Source organism: Arvicanthis niloticus, chromosome 21 (genome assembly GCF_011762505.2).
Source record: "Arvicanthis niloticus isolate mArvNil1 chromosome 21, mArvNil1.pat.X, whole genome shotgun sequence".
In the NCBI taxonomy this organism is placed as follows: domain Eukaryota; kingdom Metazoa; phylum Chordata; class Mammalia; order Rodentia; family Muridae; genus Arvicanthis; species Arvicanthis niloticus.
The window spans coordinates 34,374,234-34,394,645 of NC_047678.1; the positions used below are offsets into that span (position 1 = coordinate 34,374,234).

The 20,412-nt window shown below is 42.3% G+C and overlaps 1 protein-coding gene and 1 long non-coding RNA gene across 3 annotated transcripts in view; one reads left to right on the plus strand and one right to left on the minus strand.

The window, feature by feature from the left end:
* Pdcd6ip (programmed cell death 6 interacting protein) overlaps positions 1–9,781 on the minus strand; it is a 50,093-nt gene extending 40,312 nt beyond the window's left edge. Inside the window, exons 1-3 of one of the 2 annotated variants that reach the window (XM_034484133.2) lie at positions 9,412–9,781; positions 7,034–7,088; positions 4,502–4,571 (exon numbers count right to left, since the gene is read on the minus strand). In XM_034484133.2, coding sequence (XP_034340024.1) covers positions 4,502–4,571; positions 7,034–7,088; positions 9,412–9,620 — 334 coding nt within the window. In that variant the 5' untranslated portion in view covers positions 9,621–9,781. The remainder of the gene's footprint in view (positions 1–4,501; positions 4,572–7,033; positions 7,089–9,411) is intronic. The other variant, XM_076917269.1, reaches the window with a different exon arrangement.
* A 2,632-nt stretch (positions 9,782–12,413) lies between these two features.
* On the plus strand, positions 12,414–16,376 carry LOC143435323 (uncharacterized). Its single transcript, XR_013105518.1, has 3 exons — positions 12,414–12,650; positions 14,857–14,981; positions 16,291–16,376. It is a non-coding gene; the product is annotated as an uncharacterized LOC143435323 (long non-coding RNA).
* The last annotated feature ends 4,036 nt before the right edge of the window (positions 16,377–20,412 follow it).

A 20,412-nucleotide genomic window follows, 5' to 3' on the forward strand; every position in this document is an offset into this window, starting at 1 on the left:
AAATCCCCTTCCTGAGTATATGCCAAAAAGAACTGAACACGGAATCTCATCGAGGAATTTCTACACTTATGTTCATAGCAGCATTACTCAGAGAGCAACCTGAGCGAAGTATTTATCAGTCAACCACCAAGAAAGGAACCTACATGTTCCAACATAAGACAATCCTTACATGAAATAAGCAGTCACAAAAAAGACTGAAGATTCCACTTACAGGAAATACTTAAGAGACCAAGTCTTAGAGACACAAAGTAACAAAGACAGTGGGTGGTAGAAAGATGGGGTCAACAGGTTTTGTAGTTTAATGAATAAAGATAAAGTTTTGGAGATTTGTTTTACAATGTGAATGTATATTGTACTATGAAAAACCATATACTTCAAAATGGTTAAAAGACAATTCCATGCATTGTTTCCTACAACTTCTTAAAAAGACAGACATGTAAGTCTACTTATATGCAGTAATTACAATAGTAAGATTCAAAGACAAGAGGATGAGCAGGTCTGCCCAAAGCTAACAGGAAGAGGAGGCCAAACACTCAGACGGCTGCCTACACAGAACACTGCAAGCCCATTCCAGAGAACTAGAGCAGAATGACAGCTGTCTACTCCACACAGTAGGACCATGAAGTAGTCAGCATCTCTCTAAAAGCAGCCAGTTCTCTACTTGTCCCCAACCCTCCTTACTCACTCAGCAGACACACTAACTGCTCCAATTGAATTCTAAATAACTGCATGAAACCAAGGTAACACCAAATAGTAAAGGGGTGGGGGGGGGGCGTTCCTAAAGACGAATAAATGATAAAGGAAGTGAAGAAGTGCACACCTGAATCCCCTGCATTTTGGGAAACAGAGGCAGGAGGATCAGGGCTTCAGAGTCCTCCTTGGCTACAAAAGGAGCTCATGTCAGCCTGGACTACATAAGATACTATCTATCTCAAAAACAAAGGCAACTAAAAAGCGAGCCCAGGATAAGTGTAGAAAATTTCAGAAGTCAATGATGAGAGTTGATATCCTTAAAGAAACTTTAAGGCAGTAAAACTTAAGGGAGAACATGCATCAAACAGTACAGGCTTACTGCTGTTGTCATCTTACACACACTTGCTTACCCAGGCTGGTCCAGAACTCTATATAGCCAAGCCCAAGCTAAATCTCATCATCCTGCCTTCCTCTCCCAAGTTCTAGGGCTACAGAATAGTAGCTATGACAAAACCAAGCAGGATTTTTTTAGGTTATTGGGTAAAATAAATTTAAAACTTGATAATATTTGACACTAACATTTTCTTATTTTTTTTGTTTATTGATTTTATGTATGAGTGCTCTATCTGTATGTATACCTGTATGTCAGAAGAGGACATTAAAACCCATTATAGATGGTTGTGAGCCACCATGTAGTTGCTAGAATTGAACTCAGGACCTCTGGAAAAGCAGCCAGTGCTCTTAACTGCTGAGTCATCTCTCCAGCCCTATACTAACATTTTCTTTTGGGGAAAAAAAAAAAATGTAGACAGTGTGCCTGGACTCAGAACCATCAACATCTGACTAATAAAGAACTGAGAGGCAGGTTGGGAAGATCAAAGAAATATTTTTTTAAAACTTCTAAGAGCAGAAGAATTAAGTGTTACAACTAACTGGACCAGTAATAAATGCTGTTCTCATAACTATCATTACCCCAGGCTGTCATCTGCCATTTTATTTTCATACTATTTCACATCTGAGTGATTTCTGATTACATTTTGTTCTTTTAATTAGGATTTGCACCTTCCCCCCCCCCACCCCCCAGGAGACAAACAGGACGAGGCGGGATTCAAACATGCAGGTAGAGAGAGAGCGCAGAGAGCCCCGCGCCCTCTGCAGGCCGGCACCTTACACGCTGTGCCACCGCCGGATTTGCACCTTTCTAACTTCATGAAATCTCCTATAGCATCTAAACTGAAACCAGCTTTTTAAAGCAATAAATATTCTATTCATTTTTTTCTAATAGAGACAATTTTTTTCCTAGCATCGAACTCTGTTCTTGTTTGCCACAATTTCTTCTACACTAAGTTTATTTTAAGGAAAGAACTTAGTTATAAATAATAACTGTTTTCCAAAATTCAAACAACTGTTAAAAAACAAATTACAATTACAAAAGAAAGAAAAATTAAAAATCACCCACTACCTTACCTCTTAGAAATATACTTTTTCTACTTTCACAAATAACTATGGGCATGCTCACACACAGCTTTTCACAAACTGCCACTGCACGTGCTCAGGCTGCCTGGATGCAAGCACGAAGGAGTCAGAAGAGGTTCTTTACAAGCATCCGTAGGAGCCCAAAGCAAAGGGCCCTTAAAGGTGTATGATGTAGGTCACTGAATTTAGCGTTCTATGGGCACAGTTTAACATGCCACCACATACATGTCAGCATGGAAACTTACTCTTCGAAAAGGACGCAAGAGCAGCAAGTGTGCAGAAAGATACTACTGAAGAACATTCGATTTCTAATTTTTGCTACTAGAAGTGACCATCTATCTTCCAGATATTCCAGTACAACCTGTTCCAACCCCACTCAGCCTGCACAACCACCAGTCAGCTGGAGATAGGTTACTCAAGTGCTCCACCCCATCAATTCCTTCTGTGGCACCAGGCACACTATACTGCATATTCACCTCTAACATGTCCCCCAATTGTTGTAACACGCAACCAGGTGTCCGAAGCACTGGACAGCATCAGCCTGAAAACACTTCAACATTCACTTTCACAGTGACTGTATTTCCTGAGTCCTCCATGGCCCAAACGCTTTTTCTCAACTTTTCTAGTTCTGGTTTTTATATGCTTTTGCCTATAATCTGTCAGAAGGGATGGATTTTTGCCACTAACAATTAATTGCTGCCAAATCTAGAACTCTCTTTTCTGAGCTTCAAATCTACTATTTCCAGATGTCAGAAAAATGCTTACACAGAGGTGGTAACAGAAAAGCCATATCAGACATATCATAAACCAAATATCCAACAGGCCAAATCTCAGAGTCAACCTTCTGTTCCTCCTCCTCTCTCTGACAGGCAGCAAAGCCAGTCAATTTCACTTTGCAAAAGTTCTTCCAAGTCCAATCCTTCTGTGACCATCCACACTACCTAGTCTAACTAGGTCATCTCTCTGATCTCCCAATGGTCTGTTTCTCTGATCTTAGAGGCAGGCTCTCTGTATTCCTCTCAGCTCCTTTAAATCCTAGCCACACACCCTTCACAAGTCACTAAACTTTTCCAAACTAATATACTCAACTAGCCATGAAAGTATCTTTCCTTATTGTGTTACTGGGAATTCAGTAACATAATACATATGAAGCCCTGTCCACAGTACCTGGATGTAGGTAATAATAACTGGCTATCAATGTGAACATGGGAAAGTGCAAAGTCAAGAGCATATTTGTACCTATTTACAACCAATGTTCCATTACCATCACCTTTCAAAATCCAATTCAACTCACAGTTTCAAACCATAATAACTGTTACATTATCACATTTTATATAGAACATACAGAATAAATAGTTCTACTTCCTTACCTATAAAGGTATAAACATATATTTACTTAAGTGCATCTATGTACATATTTTATATATATAAGATATTAATATATATCTTATATAACATATACCTACTATATAAAATATACATATATAATACATTTATAAAATATGTATATCATGTGCATATACAAATATAGTTTATACATAGTAACAACATTACTGTTTATTATTTTTATTCATTCATTGTAGCTAATACTTAATGAACACTGAAACTTTTTTAAGTCAAACATTTAAAGACCTTAAATGTGTTCACTCATTTAACCTACATAGTAACCCTGTAAACTAAACACTACTTTCATTTTTCAAATGAGGAAATTAAGGCTGGCTGATCTAAATGTCTTTAGCACCTTCTAAACTTAGTTCTTATGTTTGTACAAACTCATTCTTCAAGACCTAACTCACTGCTTGCTTTCTACAAGTAAAATTAACTTCTTGCTCATCCAGGCTCCCATGAGATTTTACAGTCATACTTCAATGGCTTCAATACATTCTGAGAAATGAGCTTTTAAGCACTTTGTTGTTATGTGCGTAGTTACACGAAGTAGGACAGGTACAATATCACCAGACAACAATCGTACATGACCACCATCATACATGTAGTCTCTCATGGATCAAAACTTCACCATATGCTGCATTCTGCACGTATGTATACATAGTACATTTCAGTGAGATAATTGTCTTCACAACCCAACTGGACACAACTGCCTTATGCATCTTTGTAACTAGGACAGTGCCTGGCAAGGCATGGGCTCTGCAAATATTTTGAAATCACATTGGATTAGAAGTTGAAGTCAAAAAAGAAAATGAGATTTTTAAAAAAAAAAAAAAAAAAAAAAAACTGCAGTATTCACAAGTAGTCATTAGATAACCAACTTTAAAATATCTAAAAGCAGCAAAAATGCTCGTCAAGTCTATAATTTGTATTAAATATTACATACCCAATTTTACTGATCCTCCAAAAAGGGAACCTTTATCAAAAGCATCCTTCCATGTAAATGTCAAGCAGATCTAGGATGAAGAAGAGGATGAAGAACAAAAACGTTTATTACCTCTTTGGACTTTGTTTAAATCTGAAGAAAAATCCAGTAAGAAGAACAGAGTTCAACCTGTGTAGTTGTCACCTCTAGCCAATGACCCCTTTCCTTCTTATGAACCTTTTTTTCCCCCATGTAAAATACTAACATTAAGGTATTTCAAAACGTTATTCTGTATGGCCTTTATAAACAAAGAGAAGTAAAGGAAATAAAGCGCTGTGAGGTTTTCTGGTGGAGCAAACTGAACGGCTCTGCTACCAAAGTAGGAAAAATGGGCTGGTGAGATGGCTCAGCACCTAAAGAGCTTGCTGCAAAATCATCACAAGATGAACTCAATCCCTAGAACTCATGCAAAGATGAAGGGAACAAAACCAACTCCTAGAGTTGTCCTCTGACTTCCACATGCAGACCATTACATCCGCAACATCATACACACACATACTACTAATAAATACAGTCACTTTTTGGGTTTTGGTTTTTTGGTTTTTTGGTTTTTTTGAGGCAAGGTTTCACTGTGTAGCCCTGGACTAGGCTAGTCTTAAATTCATGGAAATCTGTCTCTGTCTCTTACATGTGTGGGTGAAAGGTGTATGACGCCACATTTGGCCTAAAATATATATATTTTTTATTTTGCTTTATTATTTTTAAAAACTTGGAAATAAATAAAAATAGCACATCAAAATTAACCAGACTCAAATACCATACAACTTAATGAACTTACGTACAATTAGAAATAGCATTCAAAATGCAAGCAATGAAGCTTCAACATTAAATTTTACACTAATAAAATATTGTTTAAAGACAAGAGAATGGCTTTTGGGGGAGAATGGAATAAGGTACTATTTTATTTCTTGATCTGAGTAGTAGTTATACAATATACTTTGTAAAGAGTCAAGCTACACATGATTATAAATGAATAAAAATTTCACCTAATAGAAAACTAGCTGGGCCTGTTAGCACAGGCCTATAATCCCAGCTACTCAAGAGGCTGAGGCAAGAAGGTCACAAGTTCAAGATCTGCCTGGGTTACATAAGCTAAAGTTGAAGGCCAGCCTCAACAACTTAATAAGGCCCTGCCTCAAAGTAAAAGACAGAAAGACGGCTGAGGATGTAATTTGGTGGTAGAGTGGTTGGGAGCCACAGGTTCAATCAAAAGTACCCAAGGGGGGAGGGGGAGGAGAACTACACCTCTCCCTAATTCTTTCTGTTCTTTTTGTTTTTCTAGACAGAGTTTCTCTGTGTAGCCTTAGCTGTCCTGGAACTCTGTAGACCAGGCTGGTCTTGAATTCACAGAGAGCCACCTACCTCTGCCTTCCAAGTGCTGGGATCAAAGGCATGCAACCACCACACCTGGCTTTCTTCCTAATTCTAAAATAAATTTAACCCATATGAAACTTTGAAATACCTTAGCTTCACTTAAATAATTTATCAAAATCCAACACAAAAATCTTTAAAATGAGCAAGCCAGCGGTGGCGCAGCGGCTAAGGTAGCCGCCTGCAGAGGGCGAGCCCGTGCCCTTTGCTCTCTCTCTCTCTCCCGGTTCGAATCTCGCTTTCCCCGCGTGACTCCACCCGAGTTTCATGGGGGGGAAAAAAAAAAAAAAACCTTTAAACTGAATTAGCAATCTTCCACCACACACAGTATTGCACACCTATTTCCGTCTCCCTTGAGCTCCCAGCAGACTTTGACTCTTCTGAGTTCATCTACTCCAGGCTCATTTCCCACCAGCATGGTGCACACGCACAGACCTTTCACCCTGGACTTCCTTAAAGGGAATCTCAACAAATGATAACTTCATCTACAAAACTATTAGTATAAGAATAGGCCAGGCAGGGATACATAAACCTTTGATCCCAGCATGTAGGAGGCAGAAGCAGGTGGATCTCTGTAAGTTCAAGTCCAGCCTGAGCTATAGAGCTAGTTCCAGGACAGCCAGGGATATACAGAAAAACCCTGTGTCAAAAACAAAAAAACAAACAAACAAACAAAAAAAAAAAAAAAAAAAAAAAACAACAAAAACCAAACAAACAAGGCTTTCCCAAACTTGATAGCACATACCTTTAATCCCAGCAGAAGCAGACTGATCTCATGAGTTGAAGACTGCCCTGGTTTACATAGTAAATTCAAGGACAGCCAGAAACCCTGTCTCAACCATCCTCAAAAAAAGTCAACGGTGAAAATAGACAAATCCCATTGGTATAAAATAGAGATGAACACTCTATACAAGCTTCAAAACTGACTGACGACATGAAGAAAATTCAGGAGAATCTTCAGAAGGGCAATATTCACATCAGACAGAGTCAAAACTTCTAATTTATATAAAACTGCCACAGAACCCTAACCATAGTAATCATTTGACTTCAATTAAATGAACCCACAGGTAGAAGAAAGTAGGTGAGCTACAATCACAACTTGATAGCGAAATTACGGCTTACCTGATTTTCAGAAAATGGGAACTTGGGTTCAATAGAACAAATCTGATCATAATATCTAAAAAAAAAAAGAGAGAGAGAAAGACTAATTATTAGCAGAGTAAAATGAAATAAATTTATATAAATCCAACTGCTGGAGAAAAGGCTCAGCAGTTAGAAACACTGGCTGGTCTTCCAGAGGACGAGTTCAATCCAGAACACAATTAGTGGCTCATAACCATCTCTAACTCCAGTTCCAGGAGCTCTTCTAGACTCTACATCCTCTTCTGGTCTCTGTGGAGACTAGGCACGCATAGAGTGCACAAACATACAGGCAAAACACCCGCACATAAAACTAAAATAATAATTTTTAAGAGCTGTGTACTTCCACAGAGCAAGCAGACACCAGTAACTAACTGCCCTCTAGGTCTGCCTCTGTTTCAGATACCAAAGTTCTCTAGGAAGGCAATCTACCAAATCCCAAAAGTATAGCACACCCTCTCGTTATAATTCACAGAGCTCTGGCCATCAAGACTCTAACCTAAGATACTTACCTAACAATATAGAGAAATCTATGCAGGTTTAACACAACCTTAAAGAAAACCAATATACTTTCTCAATATGACTGAAAGATGTCCCCCCAAAACACATCCAACACAGGAAGTGACGCAGTAAAGAACAAGCCTCCCCAAGGATTTTAGTTTAGAAACAAACAGCTCCTTAGGGCTGGCCAGAACGCCAAGTACAGGAAGATGCCTGCCACCAAGCCTGACCACAGAGCCAACGACTATGGATTGTCTTCTAGCCTCCGTACACATGTCAAGGCATGCAAGCTAAGGCATGCTCACACAGAGATGGACAGAGTAGGAGAGAACGTTCTTAGAGATAAGTACATTTGTAGTTGGTTTTTTTTTTTTTTAATTAAGCAGACTTAAAAATATCACAGCAGGCAGAACTCAAAGGTTGCAAAGCACACAACCCAAGGATGCATTCAATGTCTTAGGCATTGTCTAAAGACTCTTAAGGTGAAGGCAACGCTTCCCTTACAGCAATAGTTCTCAACCTCCCTAATGCTTCACTCCTTCCCCCTTTAATACAGCTTATGGTGTGGTGACGCCCAACCATAAAATTTGTTGTTACTTCATAACTGTAACTCTGCTACTGACATGAATGGTAATGTAAATATCTGATATGCAGAATGTCTGATATGCCACCCCAAAGGGGCTGTGACCCACAGGTTGAGAACCACACTGCCTTAGCGGACCAGATGATACGATGTGCATCAAGTGCTTGAGACAGACACTGGACACACAGGCCGGGCATACTGTAGACAAGCACTATATGACTACACCAGAGCTAGCAAGCAAGCAAGCAAGCAAGCAAGCAAGCTCTTTCGATGTTCCTTACAGTTTTACAAAACTCAGGCACTTTTAAGCAAATCTACTTTAAAACTCATGGAAAAACTGTTTGAAATCTGGATCCACAGTCTGTCAACAGTTTACCTAGTGCTGGGAGCCATTCTAACTATGGTAAGGGCTGCTAGCAGCGATCTCGAAACACATAGACCACACCTCTGAAGGAAACTCATGGGTGCAAGATGATGACAAAGCTAAGGGACGTCTCTGGACATCTCTGTTCCCAGAATTTCTGCACCTTACATCCTAATCCAGCAGTGTCCCTTGCATGAAACAAGATCATATTACCAGAAATTGGATCATAAGGTACCACAGAAATGTTATCATTAACAGGACAACCTGGGTTGTCATCAATTGCAAAAAAGACCAATGTATTCCACATGTGCGTACCCCCCTGTCAAAAGATTTTAAGTAACCAGTCTCAGTGGTCTATGTCATTCAACTTTTCTTTCAAATGACTGCGGCTCCTAACTTTTACAACTGCCAATCTGTCACTTGATTATTCTGAACATAAGATGACTTATTTCAAGTGAACAATGTAATGAAGTCACGGACATTCGGTCCAGTGTCTAAATTCTCTCCCTTCACTTACGTAACTATTATTAGGAAATCTGGATGTGGCCCAATAAAAGTCCCACAAACAGAGACTGCAAAAAGGAGACTTCGGTTGTAACACCCGAAAAGTGAAAACCGGTCAAACGGCTGTAACCAGAGAGATCATTACATGGCAGACGTCCTCCCAGGTAAGGAGCCTCGGTGACAGATGCCACCCGGAAGGGAGGGCAGGGTTACGAGTCCTCTCACCAGGAAAGAATGCTGACCACACCTACGCCGCTGGCCTGAGTCAGAGTGGAGAGGCCAGGCGCGGGGGAGAGGGAAAGGGAGAGAGGCTATGAAGGGAGGAAGCAAAGCCGGGAAGGAAGGACGCTGGGAGGGGAGGGAGGATAGGAAGCGGGGCTGGGAGGGAGTCCCGCGGCCCGGGCCCACCTCAGCAGCGTCTCTAGCGCGCCCTCGTGCTTGTCCAGCGGGCGGCCGAGCGCCGAGCGCCGCAGCTTGCTGAGCTCCTCGGCGGCGCGGCAGTACTGGGCCTGCTCCTCGCCGCCGCTCGGGTACGTCTGCTGGATGAACTTCACCAGCGGCTTGGCCAGGTCCACCTCCGAGGTCTTCTTCAGCTGCACCCAGATGAACGACGCCATGGTGAGCGCCTGGCCGCCGCGTCGGACCGAACAGAACGGAGGGACAGCGACGACGGCCTAGGCGCGCTCGGCACCGGCAGCGGACAAGCGGACCGACGGGCCGACGGACTGGGCCGCCAGCGCTTCGAGCTGGCCACTTCCGGGAGCCCCCGCGCAGGCGCAGTTGGAGGGGCGCGCCGCTCGGTCACATGACGGTGCCACCAAAGCGTCGCTCACCTGGTCTCGCCTGTGCGGCGCCTGCGCGGTGCGGATCAGCCTGTAGCCTACTGCGAGGATTAAAACTTTCAAAAGGCTCTTTTTGGTTGTTTTGTTCGAGACAGGGTTTCTCTGTGTAGCTCTGGCTGTCCTGGAACTCACTCTGTAGACCAAGCTGGCCTCGAACTCTCAGAGATTCTCCTGCCTCTGCCCCCAGTGCTAAGATTAAAGGCATATGCCACTACCGCCCGGCTCAAAAAGATTTTAAATTCTCTTTAAATGCTGCTTTATTTTTTTCTTTTTAAATATTCTAATTAATTGTATTTTCCTTTTTTATTACATAAAATTAATTTTATAGGTCATTGTATTCCTTTGTTATGCTTTCTCCTATGAAGCCAGACCCTGAAGCCCTGGGGAATATTGTTGATGTGTTTATAAAAAGATAAAGAGCCGAGCGGTGGTGTCGCACGCCTTTAGTCCCAGCACTTGGGAGGCAGAGACAGGCGGATTTCTGAGTTCGAGGCCAGCCTGGTCTACAGAGTGAGTTCCAGGACAGCCAGGGCTACACAGAGAAACCCTGTCTCGAAAAACCAAACAATAAAATAAAACAAAATAAAATAAAAAGATAAAGAGAATATGTTCTGTGGGTGTGTGGAGAGGTATGGGGGAAGGGGGTGTCTCAGCGGGCTCATGCCGAGGCATCTCTTCCCCGAGAGACCAGCCACACACCGGTATAGTATAGAATAGAGTTTATTCAGGGCATGGGGAAGGGAGCCAGGAGAGTAGTAGAGGCAGAGAGAGAAAGAGAGTAGAGAAATAGAGGCCGGCCATGACCACGTGGAGAGAGGGGGACGGGAAGGGGCCAGGGGACAGAGGGATCAAGAGAGCAAGAGATCAAGAGAGAGATGAGGGGGCAAGCAGCCCCTTTTATAGTGGGCCAGGCCTACCTGGCAACAGCCAGGTAACTGTGGGGTGGAATTTAGACAGAATGCTAACAATTGTGATGTACCGTTGAAGGTCCACTGTGTGTGCAGCTCCTCAGTTTAAAGTAGGCAAAGTCCCTGCCTTCTCACAGTCAGCCAGGTAAGGACACAGACGGTAGGTAAGGTAAATAAATAGAGATCTCTTAGAAGAGCATAGCAGAATCAAGATAATTTAAGAAACATCCTCCCTGAAGATGAACTTAAAAGAATACTCACAGTTTGAGAAGATGCCTTGACATTAAAGGAGGAAACAGGTGGTGAGGACTTGAGTGGAAAGACAACCCCCCCCCCAGGCCAAAAGCACGTGTGTCCCATATCCAGAACGTAAGGGAGAAGTAGAGACTAGAACGAAAGAAAGTTGAAGAGTGACACCACAAGTCATTATGGAACTTATAGTCGATGGCCGATGTATATAGAATCTGTTTGGTAAAATCAGTGGTACTTAAACAATTTTTTATATTTTAAAAAAGCCTCCCTGGGTAAGTGGGAAATAGGTTAGCAGTTAAAGATTGTTTGCTGCTCTGCCTGAGAATGAGACGAAGCTGGGTTCCCAGCACCCTCTTCTGGCACCCGCTCAACACCTGTAACTCAAGGTGACCCATCGCCCTCTTGTGGCCTCTTCTGGGACCAGCTCTCACATGCACATAAATAAAATGTATTTTGAAGGCCTCTCAAGAGGAGAATATCTGTGTAGCTCTGGTTGTCCTGGAATTCACTCTGTAGACCAGGCTGGCCTCGAACTCAGAAATCCGCCTGCCTCTGCCTCCCAAGTGCTGGGATTAAAGGCGTGCGCCACCACCGGCTCAGAATAATATCCTCAAGTGTCACCCATTTGCCAGCAAAATTCATGATGCCTTTGTTTTTCTTAGCTGAATAGTATTCCATTGTGTAGATGTACCACATTTTCTTTATCCATTCTTCAGTTGAGGGACAGCTAGGTTGTTTCCAGTTTTTTTTAGCTACTATGAATAAAGTTGCCATGAACATAGTTGAGCAAGTGTCCTTGAAGGATGGTAGAGCATCTTTTGGGTGTCTGCCCAGGAGTGGTATTGCTGGGTTTTGATGTAGAACTATTCCCAGTTTTCTGAGAAACTGACAAATTGATTTCCAAAGTGGTTGTACAAGCTTGCACTCCCACCTGCAATGAAGAAGTGTCCCCCTTGCTCCACATCCTTGTGTGCTATCACTTGAGATTTTGATCTTAGCCATTCTGATAGAATCTCAGAGCTGTTTTGATTTGCATTCCTCTGCTGACCAAGGACATTTCTTTAAGTGCTTCACAGCCATTTGGGATTCCTCTGTTGAGAATTCTCTGTTTAGCTCTGTATCCCATTTTTTAAAAATTGGGTTATTTGAGTTGTTGTCTCACTTCTTGAGTTCTTTATAAATTTTGAATATTAGCCCTCTGTCAGATGTCGGGTTGGTGAAAATCCTTTCCCAATCTGTAGACTGCTATTTGTCCTAATGATAGTGTCCTTTGCCTTATAGAAGCTTTTCAGTCTAGTAGGGTCCCATTTATCAACCGTTGCTCTTACAGCCTGAGCCATTGATCTTCACCTTTTATGGGTACTCAAGAGATATCTTAGTAACAGCAAAATCTGAGACAAAATTTCTTATTCCTGTGTGACCTGTATCCCCTGAACCACAAGGGGGAGCAGAGGCCCAGGAACATGCAGAAAGAGATTAGCATGACTAAGATTGTCTTAGACTTCTGTCTTTGGAGCTGTGGCTTTAAAGGAACAGCTGACTGTTCCCTGGCGTCCACATCTGCCTCCTTCTCCAACAGAAAGGCCAGCATTGTTTCTAAACACTGTGACAAGCAGAACAGAATCTTCCCAGGAGGAGAAGGAGGGTAAGCGACCTTGGTAAGGAGTGCTGTAAGGGGGGGTGGGGGGGGGGGAGGCGGGGTACACATTTTGCTGAGCCAAGGGGATGATGTCTGCTTGTCTCAATTTGTGAAGGGCAAGTTAAGCCATCCCTGACCCAAATAGCTCATGCCACCGTGGCCTAAGTAACCCTGCATGGAAATGTAATTCTTAGTTGGCCAAGCTTCAGTAACACCTATACCCTGGATGACAAGACAGCCTCTCTTTCCTTTCATCCAGGGGTTCCCTGTTACCCAGACACCTTTGTTTCTTTTCTGTTGTGGTGGTAGAATACCCTGGCAAAAGCAACATAAGGGAGAACGGGTTTATTTTCACTTGCAATTCCCCGTTACAGTCTATGCTTGTGGGAAAGTCAAGGTAGCAGAATGGAAGCAGCCAGTTCTATTACAAGTGCAGTCAAAAGCAGCGAATTCATGCGTGCATGCTGGTGCCCATCTGGATTTCTCCCTTCTCACATAGTTCAGGATCCCCTGTCCAGAGTATGTTGTCTCTCACGACACACTGGCCTTCCCACGAATGAGCCTGATCTAGGCCAGCTTGATCTAGACGCTTCATATTCAGGTGATTCTACAGACTGCCATATTGACAGTCAAAAGTAACCTGAGCTCAGCACCCAGCGACCAAATGGTGGAAGAAAGGCCAGACATCCCCAACTTGTCTGCTGACTTCCATCTGTGCACACAAAATAAATACATGCAAATTAATAAGGTGGAAAGTAACTGAGGAAGACACCTGGTATCAACCTCTGGCCTGCACATGCGTGTCATATGCACATATAAACGTGTTATATGCCTATACCCCATACACTGACTGTTCAGTCAGCAGGTTCGTTTGTTTGGTTTTTTTTACTTTTTCTATTTGATTTGAGACAGGGTCAAGTATATCACAGGCTGGCCTTAAACACACTAGACAGCCAAGTGACCTCTTCCTTCACCACTTGACCTTTTCATTACAACCATCCTGATTCCTGTCAACGGCATCTCCCACTATGTGTTTGCATATTTCCCTGATGGCTAAATATGTTGAACTTTTTTCTTCAATGTGCACGTTGGCCACTTGTGTATCTTCTTTTTAAAAAGCTTTTAAAATTATGTGTCTATGTGTGTGTAGTCTGTGTGTGAGTTTGTGCACATATGTTCAGGTGCTGTATGTTCAGGGACAGTTGACTCCATTTTTCTTTTAGTTAAACAATGTTAGACTTTGACTATACCCTTACCTAGAGGTCACTTTGTTTGTTTTTAATTTGTTCTTCATCAATAATCTTGTAAATTGCACATTGTAAATTTGTTTTCATTGTCCCAAGAATTGATTGACCATAAAATGTTTGTTAACTGTCTGACCACAAACTCATAAAATGTACCTTTCCCACATTATAAGGTAACTGCAAAGTTCTGTTGTTGTTTTTTAATCACTTGCTCAGTTGTTACAAAAGGGTCCTCTCGCTTCTGATCTATGCTGCTTCATTTTCCTGCCAAAGGAGAATGTAAGTCTGGCCTGGCCATAAAGATAAAACTTTGAAAAAAAAAAAAAAGATAAAACTTTGCTATGCAGCCTCTTGGTGTTGGCTCGTGGTTTTCGACATCATAACATATGGAAGTTAGAAAAGGGTCTCAGATCCTCAGGAACCAAAATTACAGGCAACTGTAAGCCTCAAGTTAGGTGTTAAGGACTGAACTCAGATCCTTGGGAAGGTCAGTGAGTCCTCTGACCACTGAGCCATCTCTAGCCCTGAGGAAGTGCTTACTCAGTCCCTTGTCTTTCCTTAGATTATTTGTCCTAACTATTCCTACGAGTCTTTAATATAATATAGATGCAAGTTCCTACAGAGAGAGAAGATTTGTAAATATTTTCTTCCATTCCATAGTTTATTTATTTATTTATTTTTTGGTTTTTCGAGACAGGGTTTCTCTGTGTAGCCCTGGCTACACACACACACTCAAGCAACTGTGCACACACCAAACACACATGCAACACACATACAATGTTTATAATGCTCATTCTCCCTTTATTCTGGATATTTTTACTGGATACAGAATTCTGGGTTCACGGTTCTTTAGCATCCTTCTCCTGCTTCCTTTTGGTTTTCATGGTTTGGGATGAGCAATCTGTTGTCAAAGGAACTGGTTTTCTCTGTGGGCAGCACAACATCACTTCCCTTTCGTTTCTCTCAAGGGTTCTTTCTTCTGTCTCTGGATGTTCAGAAGTTTGATTATGGGGCTGGGAGTGCGACTTGGAGATGGTGATTGCCTGGCACGTGCAAGGCCCCGTGTCCACACCCAGCACAGGAAGTACTACTGGTGGGGCTCAGTCGGCTGCTAGAATTACATCGGCATGCTCCGGTCTAATTTCAATGAAATCCTCCCCCCCCCAACCCCCCCCCCCCCGCAACCCCGGTGGCTGTCAGTGAGCTTCACCGCTCACCCACTCTTCCATAGAAAGACTGTGCTCCACTTGCTGGCCCTCGATGCTGTTCACTGCCTCCTGTTACTCCATTGCCTTCATATTGTTGAAAGTGGGAGTCCTGCTCAGTCTTTTACTCCTGAGTCAGTAGCAAGAGAGTGATACCTTCATACCACTGATGCACTGCTGGAGGAAGCCTGTGAAAACTACCCAGACTCTCCTAACATACTGTCCAAAATGTATAGTGTCTAATTATTAACATGCCATTATTATCCAAGAACTGATAAAACCTCACTCTGATGAGAAGAGGCAGGAACAGGTGGAAACTGTTCCTGGATATCAGACTTGGGAATTATCTGAGTTAGGCTTTCATTGCTGATTGCTGACCCTCCAGCCTCCGCCTCCAAAATGCTAGAAGTGATGGTTAGAATTAATATATCAATTTGTCGGAATCTAGAATCACCTGAGAGATGGACCTTTAAGTATGCCTGTATAAAATAATCTTTACATTTAAAAAAAAATTGTGTCTGGATGGCTCAATAGTCAAGAGCACTGATTGCTTTTCCAGAGGACCAGGCTGGATTCAGTACCCAGCACTCACTTGATGGTTCCTGGGAATGTAATGCCCTCTTCTGGCCTCTGTGGGTACTGGACATACATGTGATACACACATGTACATGCAGATATACATCTTCCTTTAAAAGAAAGGAAGAAAGAACCCTATCCATCATGCCAGGAAGGCAAGATAGCAAAAATAGGTGGCCTAGTAGTCTGGAACCAGAACAGGAAGTGGACCAAGCTCCAGAGCCTCAAGGCCAACCCCCTACTGATCCACTTCCTCTGTCGAGGGTCAACCACCTAATAGCATTCTAAAACAGCCCCATTAGTTGAAGACACTATTTAAACACAGTGGGGACTAGAGAGGGAGGTTCTGGGGGAGGCATTGCATGATCATGTTAATACACATACAGGGAGATTCTCTTCCCTAGGAACATGTGTTACCCAGGCAGCACAGTGGACTGGCAGTCCAGTGAGCCAAGGAAGCTGATGATGGGCAAAGAGCGGGTCCACCTTGTTCCCAGCATGAGGCAACGCCTGGAAACTCTGAGGAGCAGCTGGGCACGTGTGAGCACTGGCAGGTTACGTACGCCCACGCCTTACAGCTCTGATTGAGATAATGAAAATGGAATTTTATTTTATTCCCAGGTTTGGTGAAGCTCAGAAGTATGGGCTGTAGTTGCCTTTCCTTCCCAAAGTCTGAGGATGTAACCGCTCTTCAGGCCAGGTGTCCAGACCACTTTGAGTGAGAAGCCAGTTCTACAAATACTAGAAAGAAATTTTTCCAGATATTTTTCATACTTTTTCACTCTCTGAGAGATTTTGCCATTTTAAAATGATTCCTCAGGACTGAAGAGATGGCATTTAAGAGCACTGGCTGCTCTTCCAAAGGACCCAGGTTCAATTTCCAGCACCCACCTGGCAGCTCACAATTGTAACTTTTGTTCCAGAGGATCTGACCCTTCTCACATGCAGGCAAAACACCAATGTACATAAAATAAAAATTAAGAAATTATTGCTGTGTGGTGGTGGCACACGCCTTTAATCCCAGCACTTGGGAGGCAGAGGCAGGCAGATTTCTGAGTTCGAGGCCAGCCTGGTCTACAGAGTGAGTTCCAGGATAGCCAGGACTACACAGAGAAACCCTGTCTCAAAAAAACAAAAAACAAACAAACAAAAAAGAAATTATTTAGGGCTGGAGAGATGGCTCAGTGGTTAAGAGCACCAACTACTCTTCCCAAGGTCCTGAGTTCAATTCCCAGCAAATACATGGTGGCTCACAACCATCTGTAATGGAATCTGATGCTCTCTTCTGGTATGTCTGAAGAGAGCAATGGTATACTCATATACATTAAATAAATAAATAAATAAATAAATAAATAAATAAATAAATGTTGGGGGCTGACTTTTAGCAGAAAGCAGCTATTAGCTTTGCAGCCATCTTGAGCCATATACCCTGACATGAGACTTGGATTACAATAGCCTACAACAGCTGAGCACGCTCTGATAATCTTGGTTTAGATACCTTGGGTGTGTGAGATTAAAGGTGTGTGAGATTAAAGGTGTGTAAGATTAAAGGTGTGTAACTTAAGAGTATGACTTAGAAGAGTAGAGATCAGATTTAGAGACAAGACCTAAGGGCATGATTAAAGTTGAGACCAAAAGGCATGGCTTACAAGTGAGACATAAAAGGCAGAGGCAGACAGCAGAGAGATATTCTCTTTAGGGAGACTCTTTAGAGGGTACAGCTAGACTTGGGACTTGGACCAGGAAGAGAGACTGAAGAATAAACAAGATTGAATCACACTCTGTCTGGTCTCCATTCTTTGAGTCTGTCCTCACTCTCTTGCTGAACCCCGACCTGCGCACCGGAGCAGCAGTTTGGGCTGGGATACAGTGTCCGCCAAACGCGGGGCAGCCCAGGCCTCAACATTTTGCTCGGGCCTTGACAAATAAATCTTTAAAACAAGAAAAAAAGAAATTATTTTAAAAAATTATTCCTCATCATAATCCACACATTTAATTTCCCCAATATTTTCATTAGATTTAAAGACTGCTAATATTCATATTTATTTTAACCACATTTTAAAGGTGTTATTTGATTATTATGATTACATTAGTTAAGTATTTTACTGGTTGCAACTGGGACAAAAAAAGCTCAAATATGTCTGGAAGTATATAGTCCAATGGTAAAGTGCATACCTAGGGCCATGGAGATGGCTCAGTAGATAAAGGAGCTTGCTGCCAAAACTGACAACCTGAGTTCAAAACCTAGAACCCCCCATCATAGACAGAGAGAACCAGCTGGGCAGTGGTGGTGCATGCCTTTAATCCCAGCACTTGGGAGGCAGAGGCAGACGGATTTCTGAGTTCAAAGCCAGCCTGGTCTACAGAGTGAGTTCCAGGACAGCCAGGACTACACAGAGAAACCCTGTCTCGAAAAAACAAAAAGAACAAAAAACAAAAAAAGAAAGAGAGAACCAGCTCTCAATGTCTCTGTGATGTCCTTTTGCCTTCACACAAACAATATGGCAAACAAGTGTCCCCCAACACATTATATATATATATACACACACATATATGTATATATGTATATACATATATATGTACATGTATATATATACATGTATATACACACATATATATACATGTATATACACACACATATATATACATATATATGTATATATACATGTATATATACATATATATGTATATATACATGTATATATACATATATATGTATATATATATGAAAATGCTTGGTAGGTTCCATCTTTGTGGAAGAAGAGGAGAAGAGAAGAGAAAAGAAAAAGTCATTCAATTAGAAAACATTTGATCGTGTTTGGCCTTGGGAATCCAGGGGCTCAGTCTTGACCCTCATGCTTGCTGTTTGTATATAAGAAAAGTCCATTTTCAACAAAAAATTAGGAAAAGCTCTGGAGTGTATAGAGAGATGGCTCAGCAGTTAAGGACACTGGCTGTTCTTCCAGGGGACTTCAGTTCCATTCCTGTACCTGGATGGCAATTGTTGGTAACTCCAGTTCCAGCAGAACAACGCCCTCTCCTGGCCTCCAGAATATTGCAAGCACATAGTGCATATGCATATGTGCAGGGGAAACACCCATACAACTCAGATACTTTTTTAAAAAGTGAGAATAAAAGAGACAGAGAGAGAGAGATGGATCCCATGGGGGGGATGGTGAGTGGGAGACCAGAGGAACTATTTAAAGGTCACATCCTTGAACTAATCCTAAGGGCAAAGGAAATATTGGGATTTTATAAGTTTGGGGGCTTGGCAGGAAGTTTCACATCACATGATTTATTTCAACATAGTAGTGTACATGACAGTGAGCATGGAAGAGCCAGGGACTGGTTGGGGTCATAATTTAAGGGCTGCTGATAAGCCATAGCATAGACAGCTTCTAAACTCTGTCACAGCGAGAGCTTCTGGGAGGTTGGTTGATGTCTTCTGACCTAAAGATGCAGGCCCACATTCTAACAATGTCTGTCGATTGTTCTTGGCAATGTGAGTACAGGGGGGAAAGACCACAGCTGCTAGCCAGATGTGGCAGCACGTGCCCAGCTAGCATCCCAGCATCTACAGAAGGCTTGAGGATCAGTAGTTCAAAGTCATCCTCTGCTACATAGCGAGTCGCAGGCTGGCCTGTGCTACCTCAGACTCTGTCTGAAAACAACAAAGCTTAGACAGGACTGCCACCACTAGCTTCAAGAGCTCGCTGTCCATTCTCTTTCTTATGTCCAATTTCTTCCTTTGACAATTTACTAAATCAATTCACTTCATCTATAAGGTGCTATTCCAGCCTGGAGCCTTCTGATTTCTATTTAAAGGTCTTTCTGCTCTGGGAGTTTCTTAGTTTTTTTTTTTTTTTTTTTTTTTTTTTTTTTTGTTGTTGTTGTTGTTGTTGTTGTAGTTATACTCCAGAAAAATGTCCATTCCTTGTGAAAACAGACATTTTAAACTGAAGGCATTTCTTGCCTACTTGGGTCATCAGCAAAACTAGAAAAACCAGAGGTGGCTCAGTCTTCTAAAAGACTAGTGAGTAAAGTCATTCCGAGGAAAAGGGTTCCAATCTCCATCCAGCAGTCACAGCATAGGTGTGCCTCTGACATGTCTACACGTGTCCTGGGCATGGACTCACTCCACCTATCTCAGATGCCTGGAGATTCAAGTTCTGTTTCAGGTTTTACTGTGATTTGGTAAAGAAGAGAAACGGGCTTATGTATGAAACTGCAAATTCCAAAGACCCATTATCTATTTACCAGCCTCCTTCACTGTTATGGTTGACCAATTGTGATGCAACCTTATAACAAGGGTATCAAGAAGAAAATCTAAGGAATTCTTTCCCTCTAGTCTCTAGCTTTAAGGACTGAGGAGTTAAACCTTCAGGCAGTAACATTCCATTTACCTTGGTAATTCTTTGCATCTGGGCCCAACCCCAGTACCCAACCCAGAACTCAGATTGAGAGGGAAGAATGGCCGTGAGGGATGGAAACGATCAGGGGTGATGGAGACTAAGCACAAGGAGGAGATGGGGTTTAACATGAAAATAGGTGTTTTGGTTTTTTTAATACTTTTCTACTTGGATCCTTGTTTTTAAGTGTCTTCCTCCTCCCCTCCCCCTCTTTTCTCATTTGGTTTTCTTGCATTGACTTCTAAGAATCAGTGTCTCTCCCTCCCCCATCGTCCTCTCTCTCATTTCCTTTTCCTTTTTTGAGGTCAAGGCCTCATGTTGCCCAGAGCACCCT